Source organism: Octopus bimaculoides, chromosome 5, assembly GCF_001194135.2.
Source record: "Octopus bimaculoides isolate UCB-OBI-ISO-001 chromosome 5, ASM119413v2, whole genome shotgun sequence".
Lineage (NCBI taxonomy): Eukaryota > Metazoa > Mollusca > Cephalopoda > Octopoda > Octopodidae > Octopus > Octopus bimaculoides.
The window spans coordinates 34,176,765-34,194,692 of NC_068985.1; the positions used below are offsets into that span (position 1 = coordinate 34,176,765).

At 33.1% G+C, this 17,928-nt stretch overlaps 1 protein-coding gene across 4 annotated transcripts in view; it reads left to right on the forward strand.

The window, feature by feature from the left end:
- Nucleotides 1-14,662, forward strand: part of LOC106869180 (nucleobindin-2) — a 64,140-nt gene extending 49,478 nt beyond the window's left edge. For 3 of the 4 annotated variants that reach the window (XM_052968283.1, XM_052968282.1, XM_052968281.1), the window contains 8 exons: nucleotides 629-723; nucleotides 1,883-2,068; nucleotides 2,527-2,617; nucleotides 3,759-3,817; nucleotides 5,554-5,736; nucleotides 7,475-7,603; nucleotides 8,801-9,246; nucleotides 12,452-14,662. In XM_052968283.1, coding sequence (XP_052824243.1) covers nucleotides 629-723; nucleotides 1,883-2,068; nucleotides 2,527-2,617; nucleotides 3,759-3,817; nucleotides 5,554-5,736; nucleotides 7,475-7,603; nucleotides 8,801-9,205 — 1,148 coding nt within the window. In that variant the 3' untranslated portion in view covers nucleotides 9,206-9,246; nucleotides 12,452-14,662. The remainder of the gene's footprint in view (nucleotides 1-628; nucleotides 724-1,882; nucleotides 2,069-2,526; nucleotides 2,618-3,758; nucleotides 3,818-5,553; nucleotides 5,737-7,474; nucleotides 7,604-8,800; nucleotides 9,247-12,451) is intronic. The other variant, XM_014914804.2, reaches the window with a different exon arrangement.
- The last annotated feature ends 3,266 nt before the right edge of the window (nucleotides 14,663-17,928 follow it).

Here is a 17,928-nt window from a genome sequence, read left to right on the forward strand (position 1 = left end):
GCCAGATATTTTGAGCATCTCTGCAGTGATTCCTGATGGGCCGGGGGCTTTCCCGGTCTTCATACTCTTAATTGCTTTATCTACCCTGGTACTATCAACTCGGATAGCTGGTCCCTCTATTGGGTCGACATAAGGCAGGCTCTCTTTCTCCCATTCATTCTCTTTATTAAGCAATCTATCGTAGTGGCATCTCCAGACCTCTTTCTTTGCATCCTCATTTAATGCAAGCGTACCATCATCCATGCGAACACATTTCTCTCCTACAACATCACTATTCTCTCTCCTACACTGTCTTGCAACCCGAAATACCTCGAGTCTTTGGTCCTCACGGCGCAGAACATTGATTTTGCAATATTTTGTTTTGTTCTGAGTTCAAATCCAGCTTGATTTAACTTCCACCAGTTCCAATAAATATTGACCCATCATGCTCAAGGGTCAATTCAGTTGACCTGGTACCAATGTAAGAGATGAATATTTACATAACAATTCCGTTTCAAAATTTTAACAATGTAAAACATCATTATTATGTATATTTGATAGTAGTATGCATGTATGTAACTGTAAATTAAGTTTGAAAGAAACATTCATAAACTTGTAAATTTCTTTCATTGAAATTTATTTTCAACAGAAGAAAGAGGTAATAGAAAAGTGGCTTTGCATCATATCAATATAAATAATCCAGATTCATTTGAACAAGATGACTTGGCAAAACTCATCAAACAGGTAAGATATTTTATTCACGTATTTTACCATATGTCAGCTGTGCATTCACATTGTTTCTTATTGTAAGTTATCTTAACAAAAAAGTTCAAGTTGGAATTAACTGAAGCCTTGAAAATATTCAAATTCTTCATTTGCTTAAGAATAGTCAGGAGCATGTCATCTTTTACCGTAAAATTACTCCAAGAGGATTATTTTTCTGAAACTCCATGATGATTACCAAAAGTAAATAGAAAATAAATAAATAGAATGGGTAATATTTCTATAAGTCACAGCGATTTATGAGGGCAATGCTTATCTTTGGATTTAATTGACTAAAATGAACGAGAAACGAATCTTTCTTCATAAGATCTGTTAACTATTCTATATAGTCTAAATTAATGAGAAGTAAATGTTCCTGCTAGCAAGACAATTGGATACTTTCGAAAGTTAAAAATCCTTGACCTATGGACACTGTTTTGATCCTTTATTCTCCTGACCATTTCACATTTAGAAAGTACAACGAACTTGTGGAATCTGAGACAAATTTATAGAAAAGATTTTTGGTAACTTAATCATCAGACTCACTGATATTCTTGTTGCACTTTTCTGTCTCAAATTGGTGCTTATAATGTCTAATATCATTTACATTAAAATCTTAATTAATTGAAAAATCGATGAACTTAATTTAATATCGTGCATATGTGAACTGTAGTCTAGCTACGACCTGTTTTAAATTGGCAGCTGAGCAGGTTTCAAGATCATCACCTTCTTTAATGCATAACTAATAATCTGCTAAGTAATTATTTGTATGACAATACCCTTTCTCAGAAATATCAAAATGTAACTGAAGTAAATAAGTAATAACAAAAATATAAAATGTTGAAGACAAGCACTTTAATACTAAGAAATAATGATATACAACACTATCAGCTATAAATACTCATGTATGGTAAAATAATTATAGGTAAGAGTAGCTGTTAGAAAAGAAGCATAAATTTGATTAATATAGTGTATTTCAAGTCAACCTGAATTTTCAATAAATGAATAAAAATAATAAGAGTAGTTTGAGAATGATAATTGCTAAAATAATTTATTTTAAAGCCCATCTTAAACTTTTTACATTCATTTGTAAATCTGTGATAATAAATCATTTTCACTGTATCAATATATATTTTAACAGGCTACTCATGATTTGGATGAATTGGATCGAGAGAGGAAAGAAGAGTTTAAACAATATGAGATGAAGAAGGAGCATGAAATAAAACAAAAATTAGCTAATATGAATGAAACTGAACGAAAAATTGAAGTTCAACATATAAAAGAAATGAAAGAAAAACATAAGCAACATCCCAAAATACATCATCCGGTTTGTGTGATAATATTACATGTCCCATAACTTTTCAGCATTACCTCATAGAGATAAAAGTTTTAAAAAATCAAACAAAAAACAGCTTTTGAAGCTCATTTCTCTGTTAAGCTCCTCCTTAACTACTTTTCATTTCGAAGCTTTGAAACTTGCATTTTATTTTGTCTTAGATTATGGATGCATCTGTTGAATAATCCTTTAACGTTAACATGTTTGATAAAGCACACAAAGATTAGTACTTTAATTTATGCAGTGTAGTAAAAGATGAAAAATTTGTCTGGTGAGGAGAAGCCAAAATTTATTCATGTAATGTTGCAAAATTATTGCCTGTGCTATTTACAGAGTAACACTTCAGCATCTATAAACTGATTATTTTTGTTTTGATATGATCTTTCTAAACTTTCTTTTCAATAATTATAAAATTTTAAATTTTACTAATTGCTTTCTCTGTTTTAAAGGGTAGCAAAGCCCAGCTGGAGGAAGTCTGGGAAGAAGTTGACCGTCTAAATGGTGAAAACTTTAATCCCAAGACCTTTTTCAAGCTACATGGTTGGTATTTGTTTTCAGTAGTTTTTGTCATTTGGTAGTAGATATTATTGGGCCCCACCTTCAAAGATTAAGTTAATTATATGAACATAGGCAGTGGATTGGCTGAATTACTAGAGTGTAGGACAAAATGTTTCACAGTATTCTGGCTCTCTTTGAGATCTTGGGTGGTATTAATCATTTGTTTGGTTTAACAACACCACTTAGTCTTTGGGCACCTTTAGTGGAGTTCACTTTGTTACAAATATTCAGACCAGTTTACGGAAATTTCCCCCCTTCTTTGCACCAATTCTAGAGGCCTCGTAAAAGTAGAATCATTGCTACTACCCTTTCTTACCTGACCAAATGATAAAAAAATAAACTTTGGCATTTATCTCAAGGTTTGAGAGGCAAATTGATCTTTATATAAAGAGACTTAACTCACATGAAAGCATTTATGTTAGGTGTAATATTTTTATTCACTCTGAATAAGGCTCGACAAATTTTTACACAGATGTTGTCTACTGAATTTCACTCACAATGCTTTAGTCACTGCTTTTGAATCTGGAACTGTGGTTGAGAAATAAATTTCTTTACTACATAGTCATTCTAGCAAAAATTTACTAGCAGATTGTTTTCCATTTGTATCTTAAATCATGATAAATTTAATACTGAAAATGTTAAGCGAAGTCAGAATCTCTATAAAAACAACTGAACAGGCGGAGACAAATTATTTCGCTTAAAGTCAGTGTAAAGTTTGGAATGGAATTTGAATTACATAATCCACACTTGTTGAAAGCATTGTAATCATTTACTCTCCGATGGCTCTTTGGCACCAAGATGATGAGGGTAGTGCAGTCTTGATATATTTTGCTATTTGTACCCTTTACATCAACAACTGTAGAGCTGCATAAAGAAATGCAGTTGACATTAAGCTTTTTGTAAAGTTAACATTTGTAAAGTTTTCATACTAAGATTTTTGTTTTGCACTGTCTACAATGATAATTATTGTATAATGATGATAGTGAGTAAACAAAATTCTGATCTGATTTAGTTCTTTTAGCTACGTTTTTAAATAAAGAAAATACAATATAAATTTTATAATTTTGCTCATACTTCACTTAGGAAGACCAACAATTACTTTGATATTTTTCTTTCATTTTAGATGTCAATGGTGATGGTGTCCTGGAGCCAAGTGAAGTTGAAGCTCTTTTTACAAGAGAGGTAATGTATTCATTATCATCGTCATCATTTAACGTCCGCTTTCCATGCTAGCATGGGTTGGACGATTTGACTGGGAATTGGCAAACCAGAAGGCTACACCAGCCTCCAATCTGATCTGGCAGAGTTTCTACAGCTGGATGCTCTTCCTAACACCAACCACTCCGAGAGTGTAGTGGGTGTTTTTTACGTGCCACCGGCACGAGGGCCAGTCCGGTGTAAAGTTAAAGGTACACTACCGATGATCATCTTGTCTTTTTAGTCAATTCATTACAGAATACAATATCTAATATACTCTTTTCTTATAAAACAGTGGAGTGTTATTTGAGAGAGAGATAGATGACTGCCATTTTTACTACATTGAGGAGCCAGCCATGCAGAGACTTTCAATACTCCATCGTTTAAAGTCCTCTTTTTTATGTTGGCATGGGTTAGACCGTTCAACATGAACTGATGAACCAGAGGGCTGCTATGGCATAGCATCTACAGCTGGATGTTCTTCCTGATGCCATTGACTTCACAGGGTGTACTGACTACTTTTTTCACAGCTCTGTCACTGGTGAGCTTACCAAATACTTGTGAAACAAGATCTCTTCTCTCAACTGAGTGGGGTATAGTATTAAGATATATGAAAGTATGATAGAAGTGAATATATAACTTCTCCTTCTAGAGAGTGGGAGAAAGATGTAAGGTCAAAGTATTACTAATTTTACAATCAAAACAGCATAAATTTGCTGTGTAAATTCAATGTATAAACGGTATATCTTTATGTTCCTGACAAGTTCAGCTTTTCGATGGTTATGTAAGCTTACATCTTTTTTCTTATAGGCATCTGATTTTTTAATAATTATTATATTATAAACACTTTGTAACAAGATAATGGCATTACATTCCAGCAAGTTTTTTTATGAGTCTTTTAGAATTAAGATATATAAAAGCTTTCAGATATATTTATTCTTCATTAATCCATATTACTGATAATTAATTGTTTATTTCTATTTATAATGTTTTATTATGAAATTTGTATTCACTTTTGAAAGATATGTGTGTCCTGGTCACAAACAATACAGTACCATTGGTAAGATATGAACCACCAACCTCTTGGTAGGTTGTCTGGCACACTATTAATTTGGTCAACTACACTGTCTAGTTTACTCTACAAAACCTGTAACATCTATTTTTACAACTAAATATTAATGTAAAACAACTTGGAGCTTGCTATAACTGTATTAACTTCAAGTTCAACAGTTCACTATAAGATCATGGTTTTTGTCTTTCTTTGAATTATTAAATGACATTTGATCCCGCTTCTTCTATCCACCTACCTTTTCAACGACAAAATCACTAGTATGAGTCTTTGGTTTCCTATTTTTCTTTATTTTGCCAAATTTCTGAGGTTTCATTGCAAAAAAAAAAAAAAAAAAAAGCAGGGTGAAGGAGAACTTTTTTCTTAAGTTAAACATTGTTACTTAAGATAACTTACTGATCAGATTGTGACATGAGAATCATGTATTGTGCAACATTACCATTTTAAACAAGTTTCTATATACAGTTCTATGTCAGAATATCGATGGCTAAAGTGCTTATCATCATCATCCTTCTCTGCCTCCTCATTTAATGTCTGTTTTCCATACATCTATTGAATTTTCTGTGGTTATGTTGCTTTATATTTGAACATATTTTCCTTTTTAGAATAATTCTTATTTGCTGCATCTCAGACTATTTTTTTGTATTGTTAGATTGAAAAGATGTATGATCCAAATAATCCTGAGGATGATATGAAAGAAGCCAAAGAAGAAATTAATCGGATGAGGGAACATGTCTTCAAAGAAGCTGATACTGATGATAACCACCTTTTGGATGAAGGAGAGTTTGAACGTCTTACTCAACGAGAAGAGTTTGGGAAAGATGAAGGATGGAAGGTATACATTTCAATTTTTATATCGATGTGTAAACTATATATCAATTAGGCAGTCATCATCATCTGCAGTATTATTTTCATGTTTGTCTTTTATAATTGTTGGCTGAATTTTCAGTAATGGAATGCTGGCATCCACTATGTTAATGAAATCTTGTGTTCTGGAAAATGCCTTTTTTGTGACATTGAAGTCAATAGAAAATAGGTGTCACATTCAGGAATGCCATGATATGGCAAAATATGGTGATGTCTGTATTGCTATTTCTGTCCATTCTAATATTTGAACTAATGGATTAAACAAGGGAGGCTACTTATTAGAACTTTATTTCGTTTTTGGATTTGGTTTGCAAGATTTTTATGTGAGTTCGTGTGTCAATTGAAGATTAGGATAGATTCCTGTTGAAAGAGAGAGATTGGAAATTGAGACTGGAGTTTCAGTGCAATGAAAGAGATGACTTTGTAATCTAGCGACTTGGTGAGATTGTTGGAAATTTTACTTGTGGCAAATGAATTTAGTTGTAAAACTGAGGGTGGAAGCTTTTTTTCATTGTGAATGTTGCTAATAGTTATCTTGTTTGATGTGTAATGGGTAAGAACATTTGACAAAGACCATTTTGGCAAGGTACCAGTAGGCTCTACTTCATTTTAGGTGGTGGGAAAGCTTGCAAGATGTAAACATTACAGTTCTGATTGGTTGACTAACTCCAGATGTTATTGACAATACTCTTTGCCAGTATTGCTGCAGCACTGTTATAGGTAAAGCACTTAGGATTTTGGGTTTATGAGCTTTGGTTGTGTAGTAGGAAGTAGCATGTCTTAGATGGTTTGGGCACCCACTTGGCCATTTTATTTATAATTATACAAGACCTAACTACTTTAAAAGGTCTTGAGAAAATGAATGATCATATGACATTATGACTCTAAAGGTCCAATCTTTTGTAAGAAAACTAGATTTGATGAAATTAGAGGTATTAGTATATTGGTTAGTAATTTCTTTTTTATTAATGCCCATTAGGTTCAAATTGAGCAAGACAAAGAAATGTTGATTAGGTTAGGGTGCAAATCTTAATTCTAAGGTTATTTAATTTTGATTCTTCTTATTACCACATCCATCTCAACAACACTTGCGTGTCATGTACATATGACAGTATCTTTTACATAACTATGCTTATCAAATACTGCTTGTTACTGGAAATCTCTTATGATCAGTTCTGTAAGATTATCTATTCCACTTGCAATACTTGACAATTTATTCTTATTAATTACGCAAATTACCTAATTCATCATTAATGTTTATCAGCTCAAGTTTCATAACTGTTTTCTAACAACACAAGAACTTTTTTTTGTGAACTGTCTCAGTAGGAGATGCATTGTTTATTGATGAAAGAATATGAAGGGCTTTCAAAATGGTTTGTTGGACAAATTGGGATCTTAAAAGATTTAGAGAATGAATAGTATATTCCTTCATTCATATATATTCAATGTTAGCAATCACTTTATAAGATCTTAGCAACACAAATCTGTAATTTAGTTTTAATCTTAGTTTAAATATTTCTCCTCATTCCATGACTAACACCCTTTGAAAAAACAGCTTTCACTCTGATTTCTTTCATCAGCTCCCTTTAAGTCAAAGAGCATAGATGATATTGATTAGAAAATGATATTTGATGTGTGAGGTAATGATAACAAAGGATAAATGTATTTGTAATCCCTAATTTTGAAAACCCCTTTTACTTTTGAAGGGCTTGGATGAAGATGATGAAATATATTCAGAAGAAGAAATGCAACAATATGAGAAGATGTTACGTGAAGAAGAAGAGCGCCTTAAAAAGCAACAAATCTATGACAATTTGGCTCAACCGGGACAAGTGGTGATTAAAAGTTTTTTCAGTTTTAAGTTTATGATTAATTTAAGTATACGAAGGAAAATATCTGTAATAAAGTGTAAATGGAAAGTTTCTGGTAAGAAAACGCATTTCAGTGCTATACCAACACAATCGTTGTATTCTAGTGCATTCTGGAAAACAATCTTGTAGCTGCTACATAGATTACTTGTATCAGGTGAAGATACATACAGCTCACTTTAAGCATGTAAAATACATAACTATTTGGATGTACCTCATAAGAAATTTACTGGGATGTAACATTAAGATGAAATGGTTTAGGTCAATGACATCTTATACAGTGCATATTAGTCCTAATTTATGTAAAGATCCTGGAATAATTTTGTTTTAAGCTGTCAACAAGCAACAAGATATTTAAAAAAGAAAAACAGTAATAACATGAGAACTCATAAGGATGTAGTTGATTTTAAGGATAGGAAGTTTGTTGAAAGAGATTTGGCTGTAAGCATTGAGAAGGTGTACTGAGAAGCTCTTTGTTGGTGCATCAGCTAGATTAAGTGATAGGTACTAACTTACTGAGTACTGTCCCATTACAAGAATCATACACTGTTCTTAAACATACCAGATGAGTTCTACTTATCTTAATCTTTTTAGTTGCTTGTTAAGTATTAAGCAAGGATTTTTAACTAAAGTGACCAAACAGTTTATGATTTGCTTTTTCAAATTAGGCTCCAATAAAACTGTTGCAGCATTTAAAAGGTTGGAAAAAATAGTTGAAAATAATTCCTTTCTTTGAATGTATTGTAGTGATTTAGGCTAATTGAACTTATAGGGGCTAACATTGAAAAATTATTATTAGTATTTCTAGTTTTTGTGGATGAAATAAATTTCTTTTAACGAATAAAGCTAGTCCCTCACAAGTAACTTTCTTAGAAGTTACTTAGAACAAACCAGTATTTTTTCTTAAAAGTTACTTAGGACTGACTTAACCTAGGAAAAGGTTTAGTTGCTACCTATTCAACTAACAGAGTAAACTTAGGTTTAATGTGTTTAATCAAAATCCCAGGGAAATACCTACAGTAGGCTATGAATTTATATGTAAGCCAATCAAGACTTCATCCTCTCAATTATTTCTCTTCTACCCTAATAAATATAGAATGTTCAAATTCATGAAATAATGTCAAAATACTCATAACCTCTTTGTTGCATTTCTCTCTGTATTAGGTACAGCCTGTTGATCCAAACGTTGTTCATATGCAGCAACCACATCAAGAACAACAACAGCAACATCAGGAGCAACAAAATCTGCAATATGCACATCAAGAAAAACTCAGACAACAGCAATTGACTGATGCTCAACATCAACAACAGTTTGCTCAACAGCAAGCTGCTTTACATCAACAGCAGCAACAGCAGCCTGTAGGTCATCAGCAGCAACAGCAGCCTGTAGGTCATCAGCAACAACAGCCTGTAGTTCATCAGCAACAACAGCCTGTAGTTCATCAGCAACAACAGCCTGTAGTGCAACAGCATCAGCAACAACAGCCTGTAGTGCAACAGCACCAGCAGCAGCCTGTAGTTCAGCAGCAGCAGCAGCAACACCAACCTGTTGTTCAGCAGCACCAATAAAACTATGTTGGTTAACAACAATTAGTAAATCCTTTGTAAGTGTATGTGTCTGTTCATCAACTTAGTGATTATTGTTCATAATTCCTGTTAAAATTTTGTACTGTGTTAGGCAAGTTAAATTTTGAGAGAAATCAGTTTAGTTGCGTGAAATGTTTTACTTATGGGTATGACACAAGTATTCATGTGCAAATCCTATTTGCCAGGCCTTGTTATTCAAATAGGTGGGTAAAATTTACAAATCTTCATAGGGTTTGCTTCTTACATGAATCAGTAGTAGCCTGCATATGAATAAATCTGTTGTACCCATTAAGAAGTATCACAGTAGCTGAGGGTAGTTTTTCTACCTGGCTGGCTCCTATCATCTGTCCTACCCATGCATGCATGGAAGATGGATGTTAAACAATGCTGACTATGATTTTATACATACATACATATATATATATATTCTATATTTTACCTGTGGTTCTTTTCCATAAAACCATATATATATATATATATATATATATATATATATATATATATTAGCAACAGAGGCAGTATTAATTCAAAATAGCATTCTGTACATCTTACTTAACATAGATGTATGATAGAAAACCACACAATTGCAGTATTTGTCACGAGACAGCATCTCATAGATGCAGAGTGCTAAAAAAGCACAGAAGCATATCAGTAGTTGACAAAAAGGGTCCAGTAGTGGAATTGCTGAATCTAGATTTCTGCTTCTTTGAGAATCAGCAGCAGCAAGTATACATTTAGCAACCACATGCTTAGAGAAATTTACCTTCTACTGATATACAAATGTAGTGATTAAGAAGGCACTGGTGTTGCAAATAACTGGCATGCTCAGAAAACCCTTGTTATCAACGTCAGAAACAATATTAATTCAAAATGAACTAAACTAGACCCCCTTCGGTCTTGAATGACCACGGGATTGCACCTAGAAAGTTCCCCTCCAAGGCACAAGTCCAGTCAAGGTTGTTTATGGAAGACCAGCAGTTGCCCATGCATACCAGCCTTCCTTTTCCATGCTACCGATGTCATCCAAGAGAAAAGCAAAGGCTGACACAGCTTGACACCAGTGATGTTGCAACTCATTTCTACAGCTGAGTGAACTGGAGCAACGTGAAATAAAGTTTCTTGCTCAAGAACACAACATACAGCCCGGTCTGGGAATCAAACTCACTACCTCATGATTGTGAGTCCAACTCTCTAACCACTAACCCATGTGCCGTCATTAATCCAAAATAGTGTTCTCTACTTTGCTTTTGTATTTGATTTGCAAGATTCTTGATGTGAATTTCTGTGTGGAAACAAATCTTGTGTCTAGAGAGGCACAATGACCCTCCATAGACACAACAAATGTTCTGTATATCCTATTTTTATGTAGATGTACTATAGAAAGTCACACAACTGCAGTATTCATCACCAGGCAGCATCTTGCAAAGATGTACAGTGCTAAAAAGCATAGAAAAGAAAGTACACTTGGGTAAAGTTCACATATTTGGGTATATAGGGATATATATATAGTTTTAGGGAAAAGAACTAAGGTTCATGAACTCATCGATGAAAATCCACTGTCACATCGATGAGTTCATGAACCTTGGTTCTTTTTCCCTAAAACTATATATTTATATATATTTAATACTGTGAAACTTAATTTAATTTTAATTTTTATAAATTGATTTTAATTGAGTTTTTACCTGTAATTTTGGATTTTTATCCCTAATATTATTATATATATATATATATATATGTATATATATATATACTTGTCCTGTAGAAAAAGGCGTAGGTAGAAACTCCATAAGACGTACCCAGTGTAAGCTATGGACATATCAAAAGAAGGCTAATTGGGAAGATAGTTTTTGCGTGTGGCAAATGCTCAGGAGCAATAAACACTGAAAATGTGCAGAAAATATCTTCTGTCACATTCCAGGGGAAAAAACTACAAGTGGTTGATAAGTTCCACACCCTAGCAGTAGAGGAAACCTGTGGAAGCGGTAGACCCTGGAAGACCTGGGATGAGGTGGTGAAGCATGACCTTTGAACATTGGGCCTCACTGAGGCAATGATAAGTGACCAAGACTTTTGGAAATATGCTGTGCTTGAGAAAACCTGACAAGCCAAGTGAGACCATAACTGTGGCCTATGCCAGTGCTGCATAACAAGTCCATTTAAAAGTACCCTTCAATCATTGGGCAATAAACTGCACTTGCAAAGACCTGTTGAGGCTAGTGAAGTTGTTGTCATGGTCGATGACAGTACTGCCTGATTGGCACCCATGCAAGTGGCACATTAAAAGCATCATTTGAGTGTGATTGTTGCCAGTGCTGCCTGACTGGCTCCCATGCCGGTGGCACGTAATAAGTACCATTTAAGTGTGATTGTTGCCAGTATTGCCTGACTGGTTCCTGTGCCGGTGGCACGTAAAAAGCACCATTTGAGTGTGGTTGATGCCAGTACCGCCTGACTGGTCCTCACACTGGTGGCATGTAAAAAGCACCTGCTACATTCTCGAAGTGGTTGGTGTTAGGAAGGACATCCAGCTGTAGAAACTTTGCCAGATTGGAGCCTGGTGCAGCCTTCTGGCTTGCCAGCCCTCAGTCAAACCATCCAACCCATGCCAGCATGGAAAGTGGACGTTAAATGACGATGATGATGACATACACACACACACACACACACACACACACACACATGAACTTTTACCACAAAGCGGTTGACTGTGATAATTTAAAGTTCGTTTTGGCTTTACATAGTTTTAAGCATGCTGCTTTTTTGTTCCTTCACAACTGCTTCTTCTTACCTAAGACTATAAAGCCAAAAAAATCAAAGTAGATCAGAGTCTGGTGAAGGCGAACAAACTGAAACTTTTAAATCACTGTCAACCTCTTGTAAAAGTTGATAAAAATGTACTCAATTAAAATGTGCTTTGTTATAGTTTCCATCTCCCAAATTCATTCCCATAGCAGTGGTTGTGGGCTATAGTAGAAGACACTGGCCTAATAATTTTGTTGCCTGAAGGCTTTCATGTAGCAAGAACTTTGATTAAAGATGTCATCTATGAACCAACAAAATAAACTCTACTTGATGAATTGAATGCTGTTATTTTTATGTCTATTTTCCCACGCTGGCATGGTGTGGATTGCTTGTACAAAGGTTAAATTTACTTATTTGTACATTTCTATACATATTCAGTTAGACATAAAAATCAATGTTAACAATTTTTTTCTATTTCTTTTGCAGCAACCTCCCAACTCGACTGCAGTCAGGTTCCCTATATCATCCTTTCCTTTTCTGGAGCAAGTCATTAAAATGGTTGTCTATTTTTTTTTTTTTTTGATTCTTCAGAAACTTTTTGGTTGAAGTGTATGTGTGTATACACCTCTTTCCTCATATACACACATATGCAGATATACACTTATATCATTGTTTGAGTGATATTCTTTTTCCTTTGCTTATTCATGTTTTCCTTTGTTTTTATCAGTTTGTTAAACCCCCTCCCCACCACCACCACATGAAAACAAGAAAACAATGATGCAACATGATGTCTTGTAGGTGCATTATTCTAAATTTGTCTACATGTGACCTTTTACTATAAGGACAACAAACATTGATTCTGGTGTTTGTGTTATACTGCTCAATTGAATAGTTGTGGATGGTTTTACAATAAGCTGAATCTCATATATATATATATATATATATATATATATATATATATATATATATGTAGCACTTGGATTATGGATTAAAATATATAATGAAATTAATGACATTTGAATTCCATTTTTTTTCACTCTAAGAATATTTAATGTTTGCTATAGCTTGGAATTTGTATATAAAATTTAGTTAGATTTTATTTTTGTTAGGAACAATATATATTTATTGAGTCAGTTGACATTTATCTTATTCATTGTTAAATTCTTTTTATTTATGAATAAACCTTTAATTAATAAACTTCATGTAAGGTTCTAGTTTTCTTTTAGAAAAATTTGGTTTTCTGTTCAGCATTGCCCCTTCATCCCCATGAACTTGATCTCTCATGTTAAATATGTATTTTACATTGCTCAACTTTAACAATATGGTATTACCATACTACAGAGTTAGCTTCTCTGATGGAATTGGTGTTTTTATATACATCTTTCAGAATGTTGTTGTATATATTTACCATATATGAACAGAGAAGTTTAACAATAATGAATTTTATATGTAGGTTATGGTATTTCAGAGTCTACTTATAAACTGTATTTCATACAGTTTTTGAAGCCTCTGATTCATCTAAATGAGTTTAGCATTAGTATTGTTTTGCTAGGAAAAAAGGAGTAAAATCAAAAGCTTATTGAAATTAGAATATTTTTCTGATTTGAATTTTGAGAATAATAATAATAATAAAAAGTTATAAAAATTGGTTTTCAAATAGACAGGAAATATATTGAATACTATATTCCAGTAACTGACCTGAGATGCATTTCATTTTATTCCAATTTATGTTAGTATTAAATTGGATGCTTATTCTGCTGATAAGTCTTATCCTGTTTTGTTATATCAAACAGTGATATCATTGTTTCTTTTTATAAATTTGTATGTCACAAACAATTGCTTCATTTGTCTTTTTATGACTTTTTGTATTCAATGTTCACGAATAAAAAACAAAAAAAGGTTGATATTTGGGTCTATTGTATTGTGTGTGTCTTGCTTACTCACATTCCAATTGTTATTTTTTTTTTTCTTTCATTTATGTTATTTTCTCAGATTTGTTTAATTCATGAAGACTTGTTTTAGAAATCATAGGTACTTAAATATTTCATTTAGTCTTCTCAAAAGGTTATTTTAGTTACGCACACTAACATGCACACACAAAATTTCCCAGCAGGTAAAGTAATTTACAATTAGTTTTAATATGAAAACAAAATCTCTATATTTTTTTAAATCATAAAATTCCGTTTCATATTTGAATTGGAAATATAAATTTTAATCTGAAGTTTTATACTTATTAGCTTGCTTACTTAGAGAAAAAAATGAACCCATTAAATAAACTTAACCTTCTCAGATGCCTTACTTATATTTCAATTTAATTTTAGTATGTACTAAGTTATGTTATTTATTGTTTCTTTCCATAAAGATTGAACAACTTTGATTTATGTAACAACTGATCGTAAAAATACTATTACCCGCACTCTGTACATTAGGATTTTACAAACAGCAGTTCTCTAATGAATAATAATTTGTTTTCATTATATTTTGTATATGATCATTATGACATAAGTTAACTACAACCCAATATATTTTTAGTGAAAAATATATTGTCATATATTGTTTCAAATTTACAAATTATATGTACAGACATCTTGAATTGTTAATCGAAAATTGTCATTTCAATTGAGCTTTTTTCCTCCAGTTGCAAATTTAGCAAATGAATAAAAAAAAAAAAAATCAATAAAAACTGAACCAAATGTTTTCCTTTTCTTTTCTTTTTATTGCATAAATGCATATTTGTGTGTGTGTGTGGGTGCTTTTTGTTCTGTTGAAATTACTTGAAATAATTTGGGAGACTTATCCACTTCCACTGAGGTATGTTGAAATACTACAGCAATTAGATACTACAACGTTCTTTCAACATAATACATACAAGGTTTGAAAAACATCAATATACTCTTGATGCAGAAAAAAAAAAAAGAAAAGAAATATCTAATAATATAAAAAAACCTCAGAAAGATAATTTCTTTGAACTATTCACCTCATTTTAAACGATGAAAATATTTTAATTATTAGGTATCTTATTCTTGGATGTAGACAAAGTATTAAACTTGAAAATTTTATAATAATTGTGCAGAAATTATTTTCATCTTGAGTTCAATCCCACTGTACAGCACCTTGTGCAAAAGTGATAGTTTGTTGAACTCAAAGCTATATATTATTGTTTGTATGAGTCTGTCTTGCTGAGTATGTACAGATATTGCCCTCAGAGAAACCTTTAATTTCAGTTTATCCTTCATGCATTATTCTGGAATGAATTGAAGTTTAAATGACTATATAATAACCGCATGGACTTCATTGAAAACTGTCTTAATGTAGTGTGCCTTGGGGGAAAAACCAACCTGGTGGAAGCAATTTCTCAAGCTGTACATAGAAGAGGAATTGAATTCACTACTATAAGCTAATAAAACACTCATAGTGCTATCACTACTTACAACAGTGAGTTGCTCCTACAATATAGTACCAATTTTCAGCAAGCCATTTAAGAGTTAAATGGGTTAAGAGAAATAACTCAAGTGGCAAGGTGCATGTGTTTGAATACATAGACAAATAGAAGTATTTAAAATATACAACAAAAATTCTTGATATCTTAAAATTATCTCCACTTCTAGAGAATGTATCATAAATACCAAATGGCAATTATGACCAGCTCCATTTGAGAAGAGATAATCTCAAGATGTTTCCTAAACTGACATGCCATTAAGGAAAAGGACAAGCTTCTTGTCTGGAGATAAGCACACAGTCATGGACAAGTCACTGATACAAGAGCTGTTAACAGCATAACAATCGTCTGATCTTATTTCCAGCAGCCATGGTACTTAGACTTGTAGCAAACAGTAATTATGACCTTGGTGATTTGCATGATTTAAACAAAAATGAGCTAAGTGGTCAGGAGCATGTATTTAAATAAAATCATCATCATTTAATGTCTGTTTTCCATGCTGGCATGAGTTAGATGGTTTGACATGGAGCTGTCCAGACTTCAATTGTCTGTTGTGACATTCTTCCTATGGCTGGGTGCATTTACACAGCACCAGAGCAAGAAAATGTGTCCACAACTGCCCTCTTTTCTCCAGATAATAAGGCTTATTTTTTTGTTCTTAATGGCATGTTAGTTTTGAAGAGTTCTTGAAACTTGAGTTTATCTCCCCTTCTCAAGTGGAGCTGGTCATAACTGTCGTTTGGTAATTATAATACATCCTCTAAAGGCAGAGATAGTTTTGATAAGCCAAAAATCTTTGTTGTATAGTATTTGACATACTGGTATTTGTGTAAGAGTCAACTATCTTGGCCAAGGACACATGTAATAATAGTGGTAGGATATCAACTATTTGTTGTTTTTAGTCCCACATCACTCTTGATTGAGCAGACCTACAATCAAAGGTATTCCAGCCATGACTATCTAGTCTTTTTAGAAACATGCCTCAGGCTAGATTATCCTGTGTTTTTTCCTTAAAAAGACAGTAGGGTGTGATTTGAAGGAGATTTTGTTGCTATTTCTTATTTCTTTACTGCCCACAAGTGGGGACAAACAAGGACAGACAAATGCATAACTGGTACTTATTTAATTGACCCTGAAAGGATGAAAGGCAAAGTTGACCTTGACGGAATTTGAACTCAGAACGTAACGGCAGACAAAATACCGCTAAGCATTTCGCCCAGCGTGCTGTTTCTGCCAGCTTGCCACCTTTTGTTGCTAGTACTAGTAGGTTAAGTGACTACATAGAGTTTATATCTGGTACCCAATACATTTGTCTGTTTGTGATCCTAATTGAATAAACTACACCCTCTACAAATATATGACTATGTATGAATCTAAGAAATCATATTTTTTTTTTACAATTTAAAACAAGTTTCTTAACATTTAATTCTCAATTATATTGCTTATGATAGTAATACTTTTGATTATATTGAACTCTTTACAGTTACACTTTATTACTACATTTCAAAACAACTTTTACTATCAAAGAAAGCATTTTTTTTTCAAAGAGGCCAATACTGATAGAAATTATCTCTCGCAAGAATGTGAGTTTGAGGGTCTTATTCAGTAAGAGGAGTTTAGAGATTTTATTTTCTAAACTGTTTTTAATTAGGATTCAGTAAGTATAGAAAATGTTGAGGTAGAGGAATGGCTTGTGAGAACCATGCAAGCCATGTATAAGGGTGCTATTCTATTAGTAAGAGCTAGCAAGTTTAGTAAGTAATTTATAAGGGAAGTAGTTGTGTTTATCAAGGCTTAATTCTTAGTGTCTTCCTGTTTATTATGCCCGTAGGACCCATTGTATGCTGATGATTTAGTTCTCATTAGCTAGATCATTAGACGAATTAGAGGAAATCTATACTTAGTAGCTAATGCAAATATTCTTTTCTACTCAATGCAACTGGTATTTAATTTATAGACCCTGAAAGGAAAAGCTGACCTCGGCAGAATTTGAACTCAGAATGTAAAGACAGATGAAATACTGTTAAGCATTTTGCCTGGCATGCTAATGTTTCTGCCTTAGCTAATGCAAATATTGAATACACAAAAAAGTGTAATGGGATATCAATCAGTCTTATATAGAAAGATTTCATATGTAACAGTGGCAACAAACAAGGAGAATGAAATTTCTGTTGTCCAGTAGTTGAGAGCTTCTGTTACCTTGGAGATCTTATCAGATATAGAAGTGGATGTTCCAGAATTATAGAAACCAGAGTAAGGAAGAGATGGAAAAAGTTTAAGTACCTCTGTTGACAACAAAGGGTTTCTCTCTCTGAGCGAAGGAAAGACTGTATGATGCATATGTATTGAGAGCTTCTGTTGCCTTGAAGATCTAATCAGATGTAGAAGTGGGATTTCAAAATGATAGAAACCAGAATAAGGAAGAGATAGAAAAAAGTTCAGGTATTTCTGTTGACAACAAAGGGTTTCTCTCTCTGAGCGAAGGAAAGACTGTATGATGCATATGTATTGAGAGCTTCTGTTA